Source organism: Myotis myotis, unplaced genomic scaffold (genome assembly GCF_014108235.1).
Source record: "Myotis myotis isolate mMyoMyo1 unplaced genomic scaffold, mMyoMyo1.p scaffold_m19_p_18, whole genome shotgun sequence".
Classification (NCBI taxonomy): Eukaryota; Metazoa; Chordata; class Mammalia; order Chiroptera; family Vespertilionidae; genus Myotis; species Myotis myotis.
Genome location: NW_023416322.1, coordinates 10,457,914 through 10,478,452, shown reverse-complemented (window position 1 = coordinate 10,478,452; position 20,539 = coordinate 10,457,914). Strand labels below are relative to the sequence as shown.

General features: G+C 39.9%; 1 protein-coding gene across 1 annotated transcript in view; it reads right to left on the bottom strand.

Moving 5' to 3' along the window:
- Positions 1 to 20,539, bottom strand: part of CR1 (complement C3b/C4b receptor 1 (Knops blood group)) — a 147,322-nt gene that overhangs the window by 84,224 nt on the left and 42,559 nt on the right. Inside the window, exons 20-25 of the mRNA XM_036343832.1 lie at positions 18,745 to 18,830; positions 14,914 to 15,312; positions 13,101 to 13,277; positions 12,912 to 13,014; positions 11,602 to 11,687; positions 9,220 to 9,438 (exon numbers count right to left, since the gene is read on the bottom strand). Coding sequence (XP_036199725.1) covers positions 9,220 to 9,438; positions 11,602 to 11,687; positions 12,912 to 13,014; positions 13,101 to 13,277; positions 14,914 to 15,312; positions 18,745 to 18,830 — 1,070 coding nt within the window. The remainder of the gene's footprint in view (positions 1 to 9,219; positions 9,439 to 11,601; positions 11,688 to 12,911; positions 13,015 to 13,100; positions 13,278 to 14,913; positions 15,313 to 18,744; positions 18,831 to 20,539) is intronic.

Sequence of the window (20,539 nt, the reverse complement as noted above, 5' to 3'; positions counted from 1 at the left end):
CGAAGTCCCCTGATAATAGAAGAAAACAAATGCGTCTCCCCTGCCCAGCCAGGTATTAGTGCTAATTGGCAGGGGAGAAAAAGATGAGAAAAATAGCTAAATTATATACATTTTAGTTTTGAAATGAGGTAGTCAGTAGCTTTCATTTTGAAATTTAGGACATCACTTGTCTTAGGTTTTTGATATCTTTGTAAGATTTCTGATGGCTCCCACGTACCAAGAGGTTACCTGTTCGATTCCCAGTCAGGGCACATGCTCAGGGGAAGGAGTTGAACAAACGGGGAGATGGGCGCACACACAGTGCAGTCAGGGTGATGTAGAAAAGGGGCTTGCCTGTCAGTCTGGCTTGAGGAACAATGGATTGACTAGGGGGGTAGACACAATGCAAACTCAGGAAAATTTGGGAATACATGATCCCAGGACAAAGAGTTCCCTCTCTCGTGTGCAGTTCTGGTCTGGTGCTGTGACACCCTCGCTTCATGGCCTGCACCTGCCCCGTGCGCTCGCCTGTTCTCTCTCCATAGCCATGTGGGCCTAGAAGCCGCATGGCCCATGGCCATATGGACCCACATGTGGATGCTGGACTGGCCTGTGCTTTCCTATGGGGTGGTGACTGGCATCCCTAACTCTAGCCCTGCTGAAGGTAAGCTCGGACTTTGTCCATGGTGGGGCTGACATAGATGGGATCTTGGAAGGGAACCCCCTTAACTTTACATCATCAATAAAATTCTTTTCCCCAGGGCACCCCAAGAACTCCACTTCCACCGCTAACAAACACACAATAATACAGGAATGCTTAGGAAAACAGTGCCTGTGCACAGCACGGCGGAGTCCTCACCCCAAGTCACTGGAAACAATTATCCAAGAAAGACACCACCAGCAGCAGTGTATCCAGCTCCTGAAGTACTTTCCAACGGCTTTGGTATTAGTGATCTACCAGGTACAATGGCATATTTAAATCCTGTTTCCATTTCGATACTTGGGTTGTTGAAAGCATTTTGATTTCAATTTGTGTTCGGTACCTGCTATGTTCCTCACTTGTCTGCAGACTTGGCGCATGATCACAGCTCCCTTCTTGGGGATGTAAATGGATACTGACTTCCTTAGATTTTGCATCTGTATCACTGCTAATTGGCAGGGGAGAAAAAGATGAGAAAAATAACTAAATTATATACATTTTTGTTTTGAAAGGAGGTAATCAATAACTTTCATTTGGACATTTAGAGCATAATTTGTCTCAGGTTTCTGATATCTTTGTAAGGCATCTAAAAAGAAAAATGTAACCAAGTCATACTTTTCTAAACTGAGTAAAACCTTGGATTAGAAAATAATACTAAAACCATTCTATAGGTTGTGTCGGAACTCTAACCCGCTTACAGACAAGTGCCCATGCCTTAGAACAACACATTTCTCTATCCCAAAGCTATATTGATTAGTAAATACTGGTACAACAGGATTGTGACATTTAACTGGCTTTGCGCTGCCATCTTACACAAGGCTTCCTTTCACCCCCATAGTGAAGATATACGTTCTGTATTTTGTACAATACCTATAGTATGGACAGTAGCAGTTGCCATGAAGGTACATAAGGACTGATAGTAAAAGAAGTATTTAATTACTTTTAAATATCAGTAAGAATAGTCATGTATAAATAACAATAGCTAACATTTTGTGACATTCATTATAAGAAAGGCACTGTGTTGAGGCAGGAACGACTATTATCTTATTTTTCTGGCAAGGAAAATGAACTTTAGAGAGACTAAGTACCTTGCCCTGGGTACAAAGCTAGTGAGTGAGTATGAGCATAGGACTTAGTGATTGCAAAGCCCGTGGCTGGACTGACCGTTTTTTGCGCTTTAGAATCATCCAACAGGAAACAATGATGGGTATAATAAAGATGACCACACTGGAGGATATGCCTAGGCAGTAAAACAAGGTAATTAAGTGCATGCAAAATACAACCCATAGCTTTTCATCTCTATCTTCGTATCTAGTCTCTCTAGAGCAGAGGTTCTCAACCTGTGGGTCGAGACCCTTTTGGGGGTCGAATGACCCTTTCACAGGGGTCGCCTAAGACCATCCTGCATATCAGATATTTACATTACGATTCATAACAGTAGCAACATTACAGTTATGAAGTAGCAACGAAAATAATTTTATGGTTGCAGTCACAACATGAGGAACTGTATTTAAAGGGCCAGAAGGTTGAGAACTACTGCTCTAGAGGCTGCCAATGATTTTTTAAAAATGTAACTAAATTCTGGTTTAAAAAACACCGACACAGGCTTACCTTTAAGATTTCGCCTTTGGCTGGCATTTCTCAGTGGTTAGAGCTCAGCCCGTGTACCAAAGGGTCATGGGTTTGATTCCTGGTCAAGGGCACCTACCTGGGTTGCAGGTTCGATCCCTGCCCTGGTTGGGGTGAGTCTCCTCCCCCACCCCCAACTCTCTCTCTTTAAAAATCAATGGGAAAAAATATCCTCCGGTGAGGATTAACAACAACAACAAAAAGATCTCCCCTCTGCTCCTTGTCTAATCCAGCTCGTTACTGTCACTTCTATAGGGTTAAGGGTAAGGAGTGAGCAGAGCCGTTTTGTAACCTGTAGTCCAGCAGCAGCCTTTCAACAACATGTGAGCACAGCGCTGAGACTCCTGGGTTCCACCTCTCAGGCCTGCGCATCTCTTGTGTGAGGCACAGGAGCTATTCTATGCAACAAACTCTGCCAATTCCCTCTGAAGCCGACTCTCTCATAACGCTATTCCTCTTCCATACTCAGATCCCAGAAACGGGCTTAGTGGTCTCTGTGGCTTCCAATTTGTGCAAGTGAGCCTGACTACCGCCCTGAAGAATATTCCCAGGTTGTATTCTCCAGCTACAATAAAATAAGATGAAGGACTGGTCACCTTTAATGGTTCAAAGACAGTGCAGAGCCTCTGATGGAGGACACTCTATAGGCAGGTGAGGATACCAGTTTCGCCAGTGGCCTGAGTCTATCACTGTCTCCTTTCTAAATGAAATCGCAATGTAAGATATGTTGACCTCTCTCTTTACATTTCATTCATTATAAGTGGATACTTACTGTTAAAGGTGCTGCAGTTTCTCAGAAAACCCTTTATAAAACTTACCAATAATGCGAGCATTACGTCGGCCTAAAAGGAAGACAAAGGTCACAAATGCATCAGTCAAGCCCTCAACATGATTGAACAGGAGCCCTCAGCCAATGACAATTTAGCCTAATTTTTATCATCGCACAGTCCAATTTTGTTCTAATTTAAAAAACCATTGGTTTTACTGAGACAATCTCATTTTATCTTCTGTACTCAGTGGTCTGTTTCCTTTCTTTTTAACTTACCATTTTATCATAAAATTAATAGAACTACAGCAAAGAATGTATAAAACAGAACAAAAGAAAAATATCACACATAATTCTACCACCATGAAATGCTTTGGTACATTCCCTTCCAGAACATGTTCCCATACATGTAGGTTTTTACATATTTATAGCATCTCTTTACCTACCTAACCTTTGAACAGTGGAAATAAGCTCTCAATCAATATATGTTAATTTTTACCACCACAACTACCACTACTGCTACTGGTATGATAATAACATTAACTCTTCATTATATTTGTCCCATATTTCTCATCTGTCTACTGCTTTCTTACTTTCCAAAATACGCACATAAGCTGTAAGTCAAATTTGTTGATCTTTAATGATTTTCTCTATCATATCAAAAAGTTCAAAGAATTTAAGTCTTCTTCCAGAGGTTTGATAAATAAATATAATTTACGTTAGCTTTTATATTGACTTTAAAAACTTTAACTCTCTAATACATCTGGTACTTTTTGTAAGATAAAAAGTCCTAAATTTGTTTCAATCTACCTATGTTATTTGATCATCTTTACCACCTCTGTTATATTTCATCTGTAAGATACTTTTACTTTTATTTATAATAACCTTTATTTTATTAATATCTATTCTGTTTCACTTATAAAAATGAGTCAGTTTTGTGCTACTTTAAAGTGATTTGTGTATTGTGGCTTTATATTTCTTTTAATGTCTGGTAGGGTAGTCCTCCATTATGAGAATTTTCCGTCTTTCATGGCCACATCTTCGAACCCTCTAAAGCAGTGGTTCTCAACCTGTGGGTCCCGACCCCTTTGGGGTTCGAATGACCCTTACACAGGGGTCGCCTAAGACCATCGGAAAACACTTATATAATAACATATTGTTTTTGTGATTAATCACTATGCTTTAATTATGTTCAATTTTTAACAATGAAAATACATCCTGCATATCACATATTTACATTACAATTCATAACAGTAGCAAAATTACAGTTATGAAGTAGCAACGAAAATAATTTTATGGCTGGAGGTCACCACAACATGAGGAACTGTTTTAAAGGTTGAGAACCACTGCTGTAAAGGCATTCATTCATCCAGATAGCTTTTTGCCAAAGTGAAAATAATTTGATATTCAGGAGGTTACAAGTTTATAATTTGGAAATATCATTTATAAATCAGATTAACTAGCAATTCAAGGGATTAACTATAAAAACATCTTGAATAATCTTGGTAATCACTGCTACAAATAAGAATCATAAGAATATGTGAGGGAGGCCTGGCACTAACTTAGATTAAGGAAAGTTATTCATCGTTAATTTTGCTCATCAGCTCCTTGATGTGTACAAGTTCAGGCTTTAGAATTTTCTATCTAGTTGTCAATACAGCTCAATTATTTCTAAATCTGCTGATGTAGTTTTACCCGTTTAGAATCCTGTGGCCTACAGCAGTGAGGGAGACAGGACAGCTGGTCTCAGCACCTTGGAAGGTGCTTCCTGACTCATGCTGAAATTCTTGAAAGCCTGCTCTATCTCTGATGGCCTTGACTTTTAAGGCCCCGCGCTATAACTAAATCATTACTGTGGGATGCATGCAACAATAGAGTGATGCAAACCAAAAAGGTTCAGCGAGGTCCCCAAGGAAAGATGAATGGGTTGAGAACTGTGGAGAGAGCAAGGCTTGCTTGGCTGTCTTTGCTAAGGTCGTTTGGAGAAGAATTAGGAGCTTCTCTTGCACTCCTTAGCACTACCACGTTCGATGCTGTAACAATCACACCACATTCGATGACAGTACGGATGAATGAATGAACAGTGCATGATTGGGGAGGACCTACATTCCTTGTACCTGCTCTTGCACTTACCAGATGTACTAGTACATGTGGCCAGAGGAGGGTCCCATGTGTGATCTGCCTGGCACTGGCTCCGGGGACTGCCTTCCAGAGTATATCCATCTTTACACTCCAAGGTTACAGTATCTCGAAATCGAAATTCTTGCCTCATGTCCAACTCCTTCCAGATTCCATTCGTAAACTTTGGGAGGCTGCATTTTACCTCTGAAATTAGAAAATTGGAAGGAAATTGATATTTTATTGAGAACTTTAGTTGTAACTACCATAATGGAAAGACCTATGACCCCCAAACCTACTTCCCTTCAGCAAAGAGGGGTCATGTTTTCAATCAAGAAAAATTGATAGCCCCTCCCTAAATATCGTATGATTTAAGATAAACATTGTATGATTTAAGATTCTCAAACTTTATTTTCCTTGGAATATGGAATGTACTGTAATCCACTTTTAATTGTGAATAACTCTGAAACTGGAAAGCTGTGGAAAGATGAGGATTTAGGATAAGCATACTCTAGCCTAGATCCACCTGGGTCAAACCACAGGAAATAGGAAGATCACATTAACTCTCTCTGGGAATACAACAAATACTGCTTTTTGCCTCTTGATTAAATGCCTGTTTCTGGCTCATTTCTACATATAGAACAAAGACATTAGTAAATCATGATTCTGAATTTGAAATATCAGTTTTCAACTTAATTTATCTCACTTAGCTCAACCTTACTTTGCTGTCTTTCTCTGCCCTGCCACAACTTCTTCGATTTAAGCAAAGCCTGTTTTTAGTTGTAAAAGTCTAATTTCTTTTGTAAAACCCAATCAGGTAAAGTGCTAATTCTCTCAGTATGGTCTGTGGTCTTTCTACACCAGAATAATCTAGTGGGTTTGTAAAAAATAGACCTCTGGACCCCAACTCAAAATGTCAGAATCAAAGTTCTTGGGGATGTAGATTAAGAAACTGTCTTTTAAATAAGATTCCTGGCTAATTTTGCTAAGGCTAAAAATAGAGAATGAATAAGACATGTTTGAAGAGAACAGTTATTAAGACAAAAGCAATTTTATGTAAATGAAAAGAAAGCACCTACTAGGAGAATGGGATACAATTCTCTTATTTTCAGGAAAACTATCCCAGAGTCCTAATCTGAATAGTTAATTCTGGAACGATTCCCTAAATCTTCATACTTCTTATGTAACTACTAGAGGCCCAGCACACGAAATCGTGTGCGAGTAGTTTGCTGCTGCTTCCTGCTGCTTGCCACCCTGCCCGCCACCGCTCATGGCTGGGAGGGAGAGGGACCAAAAGGTGGTCAATGCACCTCATGGCGACTGGTCGAGGGGTCATTCTGGTTGGTATGCTTATGGTCCCTGGCCTTTTATTATATAGGAAAGCAAAGAGGTGCCCTGGCTGGTGTGGCTCAGTTGGTTGGGCGTCGTCCCATGCACTGACAGGGCACATGCCCGGGTTGCAGGCTCAATCCACAGTAGGAAGCATGCAGGACGCAGTTGATTGATTGATGTTTGGCTCTCACATGGATGATTCTCACTCTTTCCCTCTTCTTTCCTCTCTGTCTGAAAATCGATTTTAAAAATAATTTTTTTTAAAAAAGGAGGGGTGAGCTTTTGGTTTCTGCGGAGCCACAGGGACTCTGTAAGTGCCATCCATTCTGGCAAATAACCAAAACAGAGTCACTTGCCATCATTGTGTTGGCCCACTTCTTCTCTGTCTCTCAAATTGAGGGGCAGGAGGCCAAGCCGGATTTCTGAGACTTTTAGGTCAGGGAGGGGCATAAAGTCCTGTAACCACAGCAGCCATAAGACTAACGTATCCTTAACATTACATAGTATTTGAAAAAAATGAAAGAATAGAAGAGAAACAAGCAAAGCAAAAAGCCCTTAACTTACAGTTTTGAAAAGTCAAAAAGCCACATTTAAAAAGGAGTCACTATAAAGTGCAGAGTTAGAAAGCAGGGGATGAGCTGGGGTCCAATCCTAGCACCATCACTCCTGTGCTGAGGATCATAGGCTAGTAACTGGATCTCTCTACACCTCAATTTCCTCCTCGGTAAGAAAGCAAGAATAATCATCCCACCTCATCAGATTCTTCTGTGGACTAACACACATCACTTTTGTAAAGATCTCAGTAGCATGCCTAGTCATAGAATATGAATTTTAATTCCACATTTTGTAGCTTTTTAGAATATTGCTGAGTAAGGTTTTAAAGTCATATTTCATTTTTGCAAACATAGACAGAATAACAAAAATCATTCCTGGCACTTGGTGCAGGTAAGAGGCAATAAACTACCTTTGGACTTGGAAGTTATAGTGAGACTCCACACCTAGTCATTCCAGAACTAACTGCTCTGACCTCACTTCTACAGTCCTCACAACAAAGTGCTTCTAGTCTCTTATTGACCTTCTAAGGCAGCGGTTCTCAACCTGTGGGTCACGACCCCTTTGGCGGTCAAACAACCCTTTCACAGGGGTCACCTAAGACCATCCTGCATATCAGATATTTACATTACGATTCATAACAGTAGCAACATTACAGTTATAAAGTAGCAACGAAAATAATTTTATGGTTGGGTCACAACATGAGGAACTGTATTTAAAGGGCCAGAAGGTTGAGAACCACTATTCTAAGGGTATTTGTGAGGACCATCTGTGATCCTTTAAAGCTGAAATAATTTATTAGTAAAAGGCCTGGAAAGCATTTTAAATTCGTGGTTGATGTCTATTCTATCACTGACAATTCCCTCTGTTCTTCCTACTTATTTGGTAGAGGTAAGGATATTTGTGCAGCCTCTCTTCCTACTGTTTGTTCTGCTTTTCGTCTCCTCTATTGATACTCATTTCATCATTCTCTCAGAGAAGATCTCCATCAGCCTTATTAGCCTCATGCAGAAATTGTCCATAAAAGCCCAGCAAGAATAGAAGGTACCTTTGCAATAATGGTAGACTTGGCTCCAGCTTCCCTCATGTGTACAGAAAATGAAGCCTTTCCCCACCAACAGGTAGCCTGGGTCACAGGTGTAGTTGACGATCATCCCAGGAAGATATGGAGATACACGTCCTCCAGTGTGATGCCCATTGTGCACCTTGGGTGGAGGTGGGCATGCTAAGATCAAGAAAAGACTTTCAGTTAAACATAGAAGTATGAACACGCCAACACATCAAATAATATTTCTGACTCTTAGAGCCACCTAGGCAGACAGGACTCAAGGCACTAAATGTTTGCGGGTCAGTGGGAAGACTAATTAAACATAGACCTCTCAGCCTTTAAACAGGATCATGTAGTATGTCCTTCACCTGCAGAGTGTACCAGACAGAAATACCACTGGCATCTACAAATCACCCAGCCAATGCTACCTGTCCTCGCTGGAGGACGGAGCTTGTGTGGCCACTCATAGCCACAAAGGAGCTTCTGGTTGCCAGGTACTGTCACTTAAAGCTAGAAATATATGGGAAAGGATTGAGCCAGAGGCCAAGAGCACAACCACCCACTTCACTTCCCCAGGGCATCCTGAGTTCCTTTTGCTAAAGATGAGAAGAAGGGTCAACAAAATACAGTCATGGGCTGAGCAGAACTCTTAGAAGTAACAAGAGGAGCACAAATGGTTACATCGGGACTTGCCTAATTACTTATAGAGCATTACCAATTTTGAAGGAAATTATTCTTACGTAGCATAAAAGCAGCTAGTAATAGAGATGGCATAACCCAATATTTTCACTGGTTTTAAAATATTCTCTATCAACTTTGGGCCTCCCTGATTCTCTCCACTCTCTTCTGCCTACTCTCCTCACCATCCTACATTCCTCACCCCAGTGGGCAGGGTCATCAGAATACCACCAGTTGGGGCACAGTGCAGCACCTCTTGAACCATCTGTTATTCTCCTGGCAGGTTCTTCTGTGTCTGATATTCATAACAAAGTGATATTCAGAGGAACACGAACTGTCACAATAGAAATATGGAGGTTCTTGCCAGACGCACTGACCCATATGGGAGGTGGGGAAATGTGTACTGACCAGCAGGACCAGAAAGTTCACAGCGAGGGGCAGGGCCGCTCCAGATCCCGTGCCCTTGACTGTCACTTGTGCAGCGGATGGTGCGCTCCCCAATGAGGCTGAAGGTCGTCCCTCTGTCTGGGTGGGAGTCGCATGTATAAGATATTTCTGTTCCATAGGGAATGACTCTCAGAGAAGTTCCTGTGTGTTTTCCATTAAGGATAGCTGGAGGATTTGTACAAAAGATTTCTAGAAAGAAGACAAGAGCGTAGAGTTTCAATCAAATGATTATGCAATATTGGTATCATAGGACTGTGTTATAAACACATTCTGTTTTGAAAAAAAATTTTTAATTGATTTCAGAGAGGAAGGGAGTGGGGGAGAGAGAGATGGAAACATCAATGATGAGAGAGAATCATTGATCGGCTGCCTCCTGTATGCCCCCTACTGGGGATTGAGCCCACAACAGGGGCATGTGCCCTGACCAGGAATCCAACTGTGACCTCCTGGTTCATAGGTCGACGCTCAACCACTGAGCCACATCAGCCAGGTATAAACACATTTCTTTCTATGATAATATAACTAAGGTGCATGCAATTTATATATGTAGAACATTTTTAGAGAAGAAACTAAGGAAGATGAGTCAAAGCTTGCAGTTTATTGCAAACGTCCAAAAGACCCTCCGGGCAGCTAAGATTGTAATCAATCTGAAAGGTAATTAAGTTGTTTTTTTCTTCAGCAGCCATTTGATGTCCTACTTTATGTCAGATGTAGTAAGAGTCCTGGGCTGACAACGCAATACAAGATAAACAAGGTTTTGGCTCTCAGCTGTCTGAAGGTCCAGGGAAATCTCTGCGAAATTTGTGAAATGTGGGCTATCGGTTGCAGCCGCTGTAAATGTTTCTCGATGACTGAGACCGTTATCATCAGTGCCCACATCAAATACACCGTAATGCCATCAGAATCATTGATTCCTACAGTCAGACGAAAAGGCACGGGGTAGCCTTTTCTTTCTTCTTCTTTCGCTTTTTTCTTTCTTCCAAGATACCAGCTGTCATTTTTTCCTGGCTGTTAGTGTATCTATTTTTAGCAATTCCCTCCCTAAAACTAATCTGATGCTTCTAAACTGATATAAATTGGGGAAGAGATACCCAAGCTTATCAGAATTGTATGTATACTAGGAAACAAGTGAAGGTTTTAGTACCTCAAAGAATAATTGATTTGTTTGTGTTTATCCAAAGTTTAATTATAAATTTATTTTCAGTTTTATGTGTGTTGGGAAGGTTGAGCTTGATGAATAGCTGAGTTTTATACATATGGAATGTTCTCATAAAGTTCCACCATAATCACATAAGATGAACAAATAGATTTCTCACAAGGTAGTTTATCAAAATCCAAATTAAAAATGAATATTTTTCAATCATCAAAAAATGGTATTTTTAAAAAATCTTTCTTTGCTTTAGTTAACAGAGTAGGCTAAATCAGTTATGTCTTGGTGAATAAAACACTTTTATCTATTTATCAGTTTCTGAATCTTCAGCATGTTTTATTTAAGCAAGTGGTTTGAAAATTCAGGGCACCTCATCTCATTTCAAATATTAATTCACCTCCCTGTACCATACAAATTTACCATATAACACTGTTTTTTTAAAAAAAAATTATAACACATCAATTTTAACATATTTAATGCATTCAATTTTTATGTTTATTTATTTATTTTCTTGTTCGTGGGCAGCCTCCCTAAGTAGAAAATGAACTCCATGCCCGGCCGGTGTGGCTCAGTGGTTCATCATGGACCCATGAAGCATGCGGTCAGGTTTCAATTCCACGTCAGGGTACAAGCTTGGGTTGCGGGTTCGATCCCCAGTAGGGGGCGCACAGGAGGCAGCCGGTCAATGATTCTCTTTCATCATTGATGTTCCTCTCTCTCTCTCCCTCTCCCTTCCTCTCTGAAATCAATAAAAAAGTGAACTCCACGAGAACAGGGATATATATGTCTTCCCTATTCATTACTCTCCCCACATGGAAAGTCTTGACATGTGGCCCTTCCTCAGGACTAAACAACAGGATGGATGAATAGTTTAGATCAGTGAGGGGATAAACGGACATATATATGTAAGAGAAACTAAAAAATAAATGAATAAATACATTTTGGCAGACCTTTGTGCCATCTGGTTTCTCCCTTCATATTCCCCACAAAATTCAGCACTGGCATTAATCTAGTGACTTATAGATAGCAACATAAGCACAGTGTATAAGATCTACATGACCTGTTGTGAAATTCTTCCAACAAAATGTATTTTTGTAAGGAATTTGGTGAAAAATCCAGATGACAGGTGAGACCATGAGACACAGCACACAGGAAATAGAAAGGAGAGCTACCCGGGTTGCATGATTGTTCCTTCTACTCACGTTCACACACAGGGACACTGCTGCTCCAACGGCTTTTCATTCCGACCAAGACACAGTGGCTAACAGAGCTGCCTTTTAATCGGAACCTAAAGTTAAAAAAGGGGAGTAGCAAATAGGTAAGCAACTCCCATCTCTTTCTTCATCGCATCACTGATAGATACTCAAGTTGCTCCCTTCCATCTAAATACCATTTGGCTCTTAGGTTGGGGCCCAGTTGAGAGTCTGTTTATTAGGGACCTGAATTCAGCAGTTGGCAGGAACTCAGAAGCCAAATTATGCTAAAGAATCACTGTATCCTGTGATGGGCAAAGCCATCAGAGATGGTAACTCAGTGGCCCTATAGACATCACAGCCCAATGTCACCTCCAGAAGTCACTGAACACAGAGCTGGGCCCCTCTTGAGCCTGGACCCAAACCCCGTCTCACAGACAGCTCTGTGACATCCCACTTATTCTCATCAGTGAATCACGGGGAAAACAGCTCTCCATCTGGGTGAGCAAAGCAGAGAACATTTACAGAGACTCGACATTGTTCTTCTTGCCACTACATTTGTAATGGCCAGAAAGAGGCTCACAGAAACACACTGAGCAAATGTTCAGGAACAAAAGGGTGAGGCCAGGAGGCTTTGTCTCCCTGAAATGCCCAGATTATTGTTGAATCCTGTTGACCTTCTAAAATATGCTCACCATGACCGAGTAGTAGACTTTGTACACATCAAAGATTCCTAGGAAACTGATAAAATTAACTGCTGTATTGCTCAATCTTGTTACCTCCACAGTGAGTGTATATTACTTGGAGACTACTGGTAGATGCATATAAACAGCTAATAATAGCAATCAAACCAATAACATTGGCCATATGGTCCCAATGTCAATGACATTACCGAAGGGAAGACATATAATTGGATTAAGAGCACTTCTTCACAAACTGTTACAAATTGTACTACTGATTGATTTGAAAGTTTCCTGAAAAAATCCTTGTCTGACTTACCACATTACAAATAATTTGTGTCTCATACATTAAACTTTTACTAGCAAAATTTTCATAAACCTCTACTTCCTGCCTCTAAACAGCTATTTATTCATATACTTCAAGTTACAAATGTGAATTCAAGGTCAGTTTTATTTATATTTTTACTCAACATTGAATGTCATGTTCCTTATCTCCTGGTAGTCCGGCTACTAAGTTCTACCACTTATTTCAAAACTGCTCAGGCATAAATATCCCTGGGTGCTTCGCTTCCATAAGTCTGTTCCCCTTTTTGGATTAACCCTTGAGCCCAAGAGGGTCACTATCCCGGTCACACTCACCCCTCATCACAAACGAAGGACACTTTAGCTCCAAGCTCGAAGTTAAGTGGCGAGAGCACACGGCCATTAGGAAGTCGGTCCCGGAAGGCAGCACATGATTTCACTACAGAAAAATAAATGAGGAGTCAGACCGCCATGTGAGGTGCAAAGACATTCATCTGCAGAAAGGGTGAGAGTGAGTGTAGGCACCTGCGCATGTGGGGTGGGCCGGGCTCCAGTCTCCCTGGGGCGTACAGCGCAGAGAGGCGGCCCCTCTGAGGTCATAGCCGGGCTCACAGCTGTACAGCACCTCCTGCCCAGGGGAAAAGCTGTCCTTGTCGCTGGGGCTGTGCTGGCCATGCAGGATTTCTGGAGGCAGCTGACAAACTGGGGGAAGAACAGGCACAGCGTTCCTGTCAGTTATGGGGGAATTTGCTACACCCTGCACCTGCCAGGGAGCTTAAAAATCCTAATTACAGAGTACAGGATTGAAAAGAATGGGTAGTTTCACACCCACCTTTTACTGAGGAGCAGAGTAAGGCCACAGTTCAGAGCTGTGATTAAAACCAAAGGCTCTCTAACCCCTGTCTGTGATTTTTTTCTACTAAAATGTTCCCAAGACAACAAGCAGAATGGGTTTTTCTGCTTCCCAGGCCTGGCCATCCAATCCAGCTGAGTGCTGGAGGCTTGTTCCACTCTTTACTTCATAGGGGGCAGCCTTTCTGGCAACAACAAAGGATACCTTTGCCCAAGTCTCAACTAACAGACCCATCAGTCAGGCATCCCCCTTCATGCTTCCTTCCATCTCCTCTTTCAGAACCGTTAGCCTCCTCTGGATCCCTATGTGCCAGCCCGGATTCTTCCCACTCCATGCTAAGCCAGGCATTTTAGCAAGGAAGACAAGTCATCGAAAGCAAAATCCCCTTAAACACACACCCACAAAAACTATACACTGTTTAAAGAGAGAACATACTAGTACAGGGATGGGCAAAAGTAGTTTTAGAGTTGTGAGTACAAGAAATACAAGTATCCATATATAATGATTTCAGAGAGGAAAGGAGAGGGAGAGAGAGTTAGAAACATCAATGATGAGAGAGAATCACCTATCAGCTGCCTCCTGCACGCCCCCCTACTGGGGATAGAATGCTCTTGACTGGATTCGAACCCGGGACCCTTCAGTCTGTAGACCGAAGCTCTATCCACTGAGCTAAGCCAACTAGGGCTTATTCTTGTAATATTATTTATTAATTACTGTTGTATTCACTTGTATTACAACTGTAAACCTGCATTTGCCCACCTCTGTCTTGTTTACTTGGAGCATATTTTGACTCAAATTTTGGCAATCTCTATCCACATCCCAATTGGTGAATTTCAATCTGAACCATATAGAATTGAATACAAATTACATATACAGTATATTTGAATTTGAGCAAGTCATTTCCCCTATCTGAGCCTCCAAGTTTTCAGCAAGAGCATGAGGGAGTTGAAACAGAATGATTGAAGTCTAAGGTCTTTTTAATCTGATGCTATAATTTTGGTCCCCATCTGCCTCCTGACCTCTCCCCCCAGTAACAGATCTATGCCATTGTTCTCATCCATTATTGTTCACCATGCATTTCACTAGGCTTTGCAATCAGAAAGGCTCCTGAATTCCAGGCCTTGTAGCTTCCTAGCGCTGGGACCTGGACAGTTATTTAACAGATCTAGGACTCAATTTTCTCCATGTAAAATGGGGATAAAAACAGTTCCTACCTCTGATGCTTGCTCTAGTTATTAAATTAAACAACACATAAAATGTGTGTATAGATGAGACAGAAAATTATTACTATTTGACTATTATTATTACAGATGACAGATAGTAGAGATAGTATTGTTTAAAGTGTTTATACCATTTTCCTAGCCCTTGTATACGCACACACACTTGCATACACACCCTTTCCTTAATCTCAGCAACTTCTATCATTTACATGTCTCTCTCCCGGCCCCCCTCTCCCCTCAGTAAGGGTTCGTGGATGAAACTTACCCCTGGAGCAGCTTGGCAGCTCAGGCACCCATGTATTGTTGGCTTGGCATTGCACAGTGTTGGGCCCTTTCATAACAAAACCAGGCTGACATCTGAATCTCACCATGTCATTTAAAGAGAATAAACTCCTATTTCCTGATGCTCTAATCCCATTTTCAACTTCCGGAATTGTGCATTTATTAGCAGAAATACACTGAGGAGGAGGGCTGCTCCAAACACCAAGTTGACCATCTTTGCTGATACAATATAGAAATTGTTCTCCCTTGAGGTCAAACAGCTTTTCTCCATTCGGCCCAGTGTGACATCGATAAGTTACCCGTGTTGCATATTGGAAAACATTTCTACTGCTGCTGTAGAAGTCTCCGTTGAATATGGCTGGGGGTGGCTCACAAGATATCCCTGGGATAAGAAAGAGTATGGTAAACAACAGCTCAATTTTTAATTTTTAAGATAATTGTATAGTGTTATCCTGGGTTCTGAGCAAAACTGAGGGGAAGGTACAGAGATTTCTCATTTACTCTCAGCCCCCACACATGCATAGCTCCCCCTTTATCAGTAGCCCCCACCAGAGTGGTATGTTTGTTACAATTGATGAACCTGTATAGATACATCATAGTCACCCAAAGCCCCCAGTTTACTTTCAGATCACTTCTGATGTTCTGTATTCTGTGGGTTTGGACAAGTATATAATGGTATGTATTGACCACTGTGGTATCATGCAGAAAACTTTTACTGTCCTAAAAATCCTCTGTGTTCCTCCTACTAATCCCACCTACCATTCCAACCTCTGGTGACCACAGTTTTTACTGTCTCTGTAGTTTTGCCTGTTCTATAATATTTTTTACAATGACTTTACTAAGAATTTAAATAAAAAATAATAATCAAATTATTTCCCAGAGTGTACCTAAATATTACTAGATAGCACTAAAAAACTATTAATTTCCCCTAATATTTGCTAATGATCAGACATGTTTACATAATTAAAATTTAGGTGTGTGATATTGATTCTACTTATAATAATTTTTATTGTAAAAATATCCATGTATTATTATGGTTTACATATTTGTGATTTTAACTGGATAATCTATATGATTTTTTATCACAGATTGTTATTAACTTAATGCTGGGCTATTGTTTTCTATTGGCTATTTAATAACATCTTTGCAGGTTAAATACACCACTTCTGGAACTACTCATCAAGAAGAGATTAAAATGGAGCATTTGAGACTTTGCTCCCCAGCATATGTCATCAAAGGAACTCTTATAAAGAATAATTTTTTTTTTTAAAAAGAGGAGAGAGTGAGAGAGTGATGTCAGCATCTTGGTGGTGTGAGTTATTGCTTTTTTTCTCTCCTGTTGTATTTACAACTCACCGGTCATACATAACCAAACAAAAGTGCCTCTGCACGTTGTACCAGAATACTCAGGAGATTCCACCCACCTGTCATTCAGAAGGTAAGTGGGTAGGACCTTGGAGTAGGCAGTGGATCTATCTGGTTCAGTGAACCTGCCACAAACTGACTAGTAATAATTGCAAAACAATGAACCTGGAAAGTGCAAAACATGGTGGAGGAAGAATGTGTGGCGGTCCAGCCAGCCTCAAGGGACAATAAGACACTCCATTGAAGCAGGGTGTAGATGAATTGGGAGGCAGAAAAGAGGAGTAGCTCAAGGACTCTTAGGATAACACCACAACATACTGGGCTTTCACTGGTGTTGACAGGAGTGACCTCCCTCATAGAGGAGTGGTAAGGCAATAGTTGTATTTATCGAGAGGGTATTTGGATAAAGCAGCCAGTGACTGACTGCCCAGCTGTGCAGGTCTCATGGATTTCTGAGGGTAACTTCTGTCTCTGGGTGTAGGGCAAGGAAAGGAAAAGAGGCAGGCAAGAATGACAAAGGACATTGAAGGAACAGGCTCCCTGCTGTCACTTTGGAATTTCAGCAGAGGTCTGCCCTCCCACCTCTGGGATCCCCCTACTGGGCTGTGGATAGCTACGAAGCCTCATGTGTTAGCCACATTTTCCCACTCTGCCACCAGCTTTTTATACACCAGGTTTTTTTAAATTTCTCTTTGTTTTTTTCCCCTTTTCCCCATGCTCCCCAGTGCAGCCCAACAGCCAGGTCAGGTAAAGAGAAATTAAAAACATGAATTATAGTGCCTCCATTTGGAAAACAAAAGAATGATTTCTAATCATAGAACTGTACACCTGAAACCTATATACTTTTATTTACCAATGTCACCCCAATAAATTCAATTAAAAAGAGAAAATTATTTTAGAAAAGAAAAAATTATATAAAATGTAAGGCACGAGAAATGAAATAATCATTGATTCAGGGGTAATAAAATAATAAAAGAGTATTATGTCCTATTAGAAGATAAAATTTTAAAAATATGACTACACACACATTCATATATATATATCTCCAATATTGACTCAGTTAACTGTTTATTGACCTAAAAATACCATAGAAGTGGAAACATTTTTCATCAGAGATAACCCCCTACAAAACGTGTTAGGCCTAGCAAAATTTTTATAGTAAACGGATAATATCTTGCTAATTTATACTTTTTCAGAGAATTTCAAATTATGGGCAGGTTTAAGGAGGCACCTTGTATAACTTCTCATTCATTTCTTTGGATCTTTAAAAGCTAAAGTTAGTTTGTGTGTATGTGTGTGTGTGTGTGTGTGAATACTTGTGAATACAATGAATACATTCATTGTAGGAATTTTACAAAATATGGACAAACCAAAATAAGAAAATAATAACGGTCCAAAAATAAATATCCTTAATTTAATGCATATCATTTCAGATATGTATGTATGCACATGCTGAATTTATATTTTATAGAATATCATACTTGTTAGCTGGATAACATTTAGGCATGCCAGTAAATAGATATAGTGTTTATTTCTGCTTGGATGAGGCATCTCAGTCTCTAATTTCATCTTACATCTTTCTTAAAATTTTATAATCATTTTTAATAAGCCTTGTTTCTTCTATTAGCTATTTTCAAACCATGCTGAACATTTAGATTCTTAACATTTCCCACGATTATAAATATAATTGCATTGAATGTCTTTAGACCAAAATCATGGGCAAATTCCATGATTATGTTCTAGAAAATGGAATTGCTAGGTCAAAGGGTATTGCATTACGGCTTTTGTATTTATTCCTCACTAGCCTTCCAGAAGTCTGTGCCCACTTTTACTGATATCAATTCTGCAGGTGATACTGATTCCTTAACAGCCTTAACACTCTATCCATTTATATTCAGTCTTCCATGTTCATCAAAGTTTTGGAGGTTCACTTTACAACATCCCATTGAATGCAGATTCAGCTAATCAGGAACAAATACAACTAGGGCTTGAGCATGGAGGAATTCGAAGGAGGAAGAAGGGTCCAGAGCCTTGTTAAGAAGTGTAATTTTTTTCTTTAGTTGTTCAAAGTAAGAACAATAAGGAAGAGAGTCATGTATCTCTTTCCTGGGATTTTTGTGTGCTATTACAAGGTGGCAGAGACAGGTTGAATTTTCTCTAATGTCTTTTGAATTTACTCAAAGGAGAATGATCTTTTTTCGGGAAAGAGTTTACTATAAAAGTAGGAGAGTAGGACAGTTTGACCTGAGGTCAAGCCCACAGTTTCAGATAAATGACCTCTTAAAATTAAAAACAAAAAGCCAAACTGGAGAACCATGTAACAATTGACTCCAATTCTCAAGTATCTCAGAGACTAGTCTGTGCATGAAGGATTAAATCTTTTCTTGTAACTACAGGGTCAAATCAGGGTCAATTGGAGGGAATTATGGGGAAAGATATTTCCACTCACTTTCACAGACAGGCGCCTCCTGATCCCAAGTGACGCTATTGCCTGAGAGGTTACAAGCAGCAGATGGGGAGCCAATGAGTCGATACCTAGAAACAAGATGAAAAATGATTATATCCTACATGTTTCCCACTTACATCACCATGAGAAAATAATGCCAAGAGGATTTCACAAATTATAGGACAAACTGACACATGGGAGACCGCAAAGAAGAAACCCCATTTCCACCTGCAAACCAGTTGTTTATTGCTAAGAACAAATATAAATTCCCACCTCTTTAATCCATCATTCCTAGTCCCTCAGAATTCAGTGCAATAACTGTATTATTCATAATGGAGCATTTTTGAAGTTATCTTTAGGGAAATTGAGGTGTGTGTTTTTTTTAATCCATGTGTATTGTCAAGGCAATTAGGAACTCCTCAAAGGCAGAAAATGTCTTAATGGAAATATGTGCAGTCCCTGGCCCTAGTCAAATGACACTTAAGCTCAGGGTGCTCACAAAACATTTGTTGATTGAAGGAATTGAATGATGGCTTTACCCTGAAGATTCAGTGAAGAGCCAGAAGAAGCAGTTAATTATTTTCATACTTTAATGGTGGAAAGCAGGGGTATTTGTCCACTGTGCCATAAAACCATTCAAAATACGTCACAAACTTTGGAATATCACATCTTCTTTTTATTTATTATGTCCCTATACTGTTACTGCAAGAAATGTCACAAAGGATACTTGCTAAGATAGTCAAGTGTTCCAAAATACAGCAGGACTAACCTCGATTAAGTGAAAGTTAAGGTGTCTAATGCAATGTCATGTAACAGTGGGATCGTTTCTGGACCAGCTAAGAACTTTGCCTCTGGATTACGTAAGATACATGATCAGGGCAGTTAACCATCTGTAGCAGAAACTCTAAGTGTCTCCAGTATCCACTTTTCACTTCCTTATTAGTAACAGAATCCTGTGTTTTTAACTGACCTATGCCCACTTCTAATTATCATTTTAAAGATTAAGTTAATTCATGTAAATTACTTGGTAGACTGCTTGGGACAACTGCACTCAATAATCATTCATTATTGCTTTTCTATAGGTAATCTGCAATGGCTATTTAAATTTTCTCTTTGATCAAGATCCAAAACTTTGAATTTTAATTAATTTTTGCTTATGAGTTCCTATTGTTATTGTACTATACTCACATAGAAGATATCAAAACACATCTAGTATGGAAATTATTCTTTTTTTCAAGAAATATATCTAATTGGTATATGTTGTGGATACTTGGTCATGTAAGACTACACTTCTGCGACTTGGCTGACTACAGATATTTTATAGCACAATATTTTCCCTCAAAACACGAATTTCCACTATTTAGAGTGTGAAAAAAAAAAACATTTGATGACAATATAAATTTTTTTCTGTTTATTTTAGCTCTGGAGAATTGCATATTTTTTTGATATCTGAATGTCATAAATTTTTTCCATACAGGGTAAGGGCCTCTTATCATTTATTCTGCATTTGTTCAGTAAGCTTTAGGATGCCAACAATCTAATCTCTTTCTTTCTGACCTGGGAAAGTATCTTCCATTCTCTGCTAGTTGATACTACACCAATTTTGGCTTTATAATTTTTTTCTCATGTTTCAAGGTGTATGAAAATGTGTGTGAGTGTGAGTGTGTGTGTGTGTGTGTGTGTGTGTGTGTGTGTAATTTCCAGTGTTGTCTTTCATTTATTTTGGAGAATTTAATTCTGCTTTCTCATGATCTATTTGGTTTCTTTTTCTTAGAATTCAATCTTTGATTATTATTGC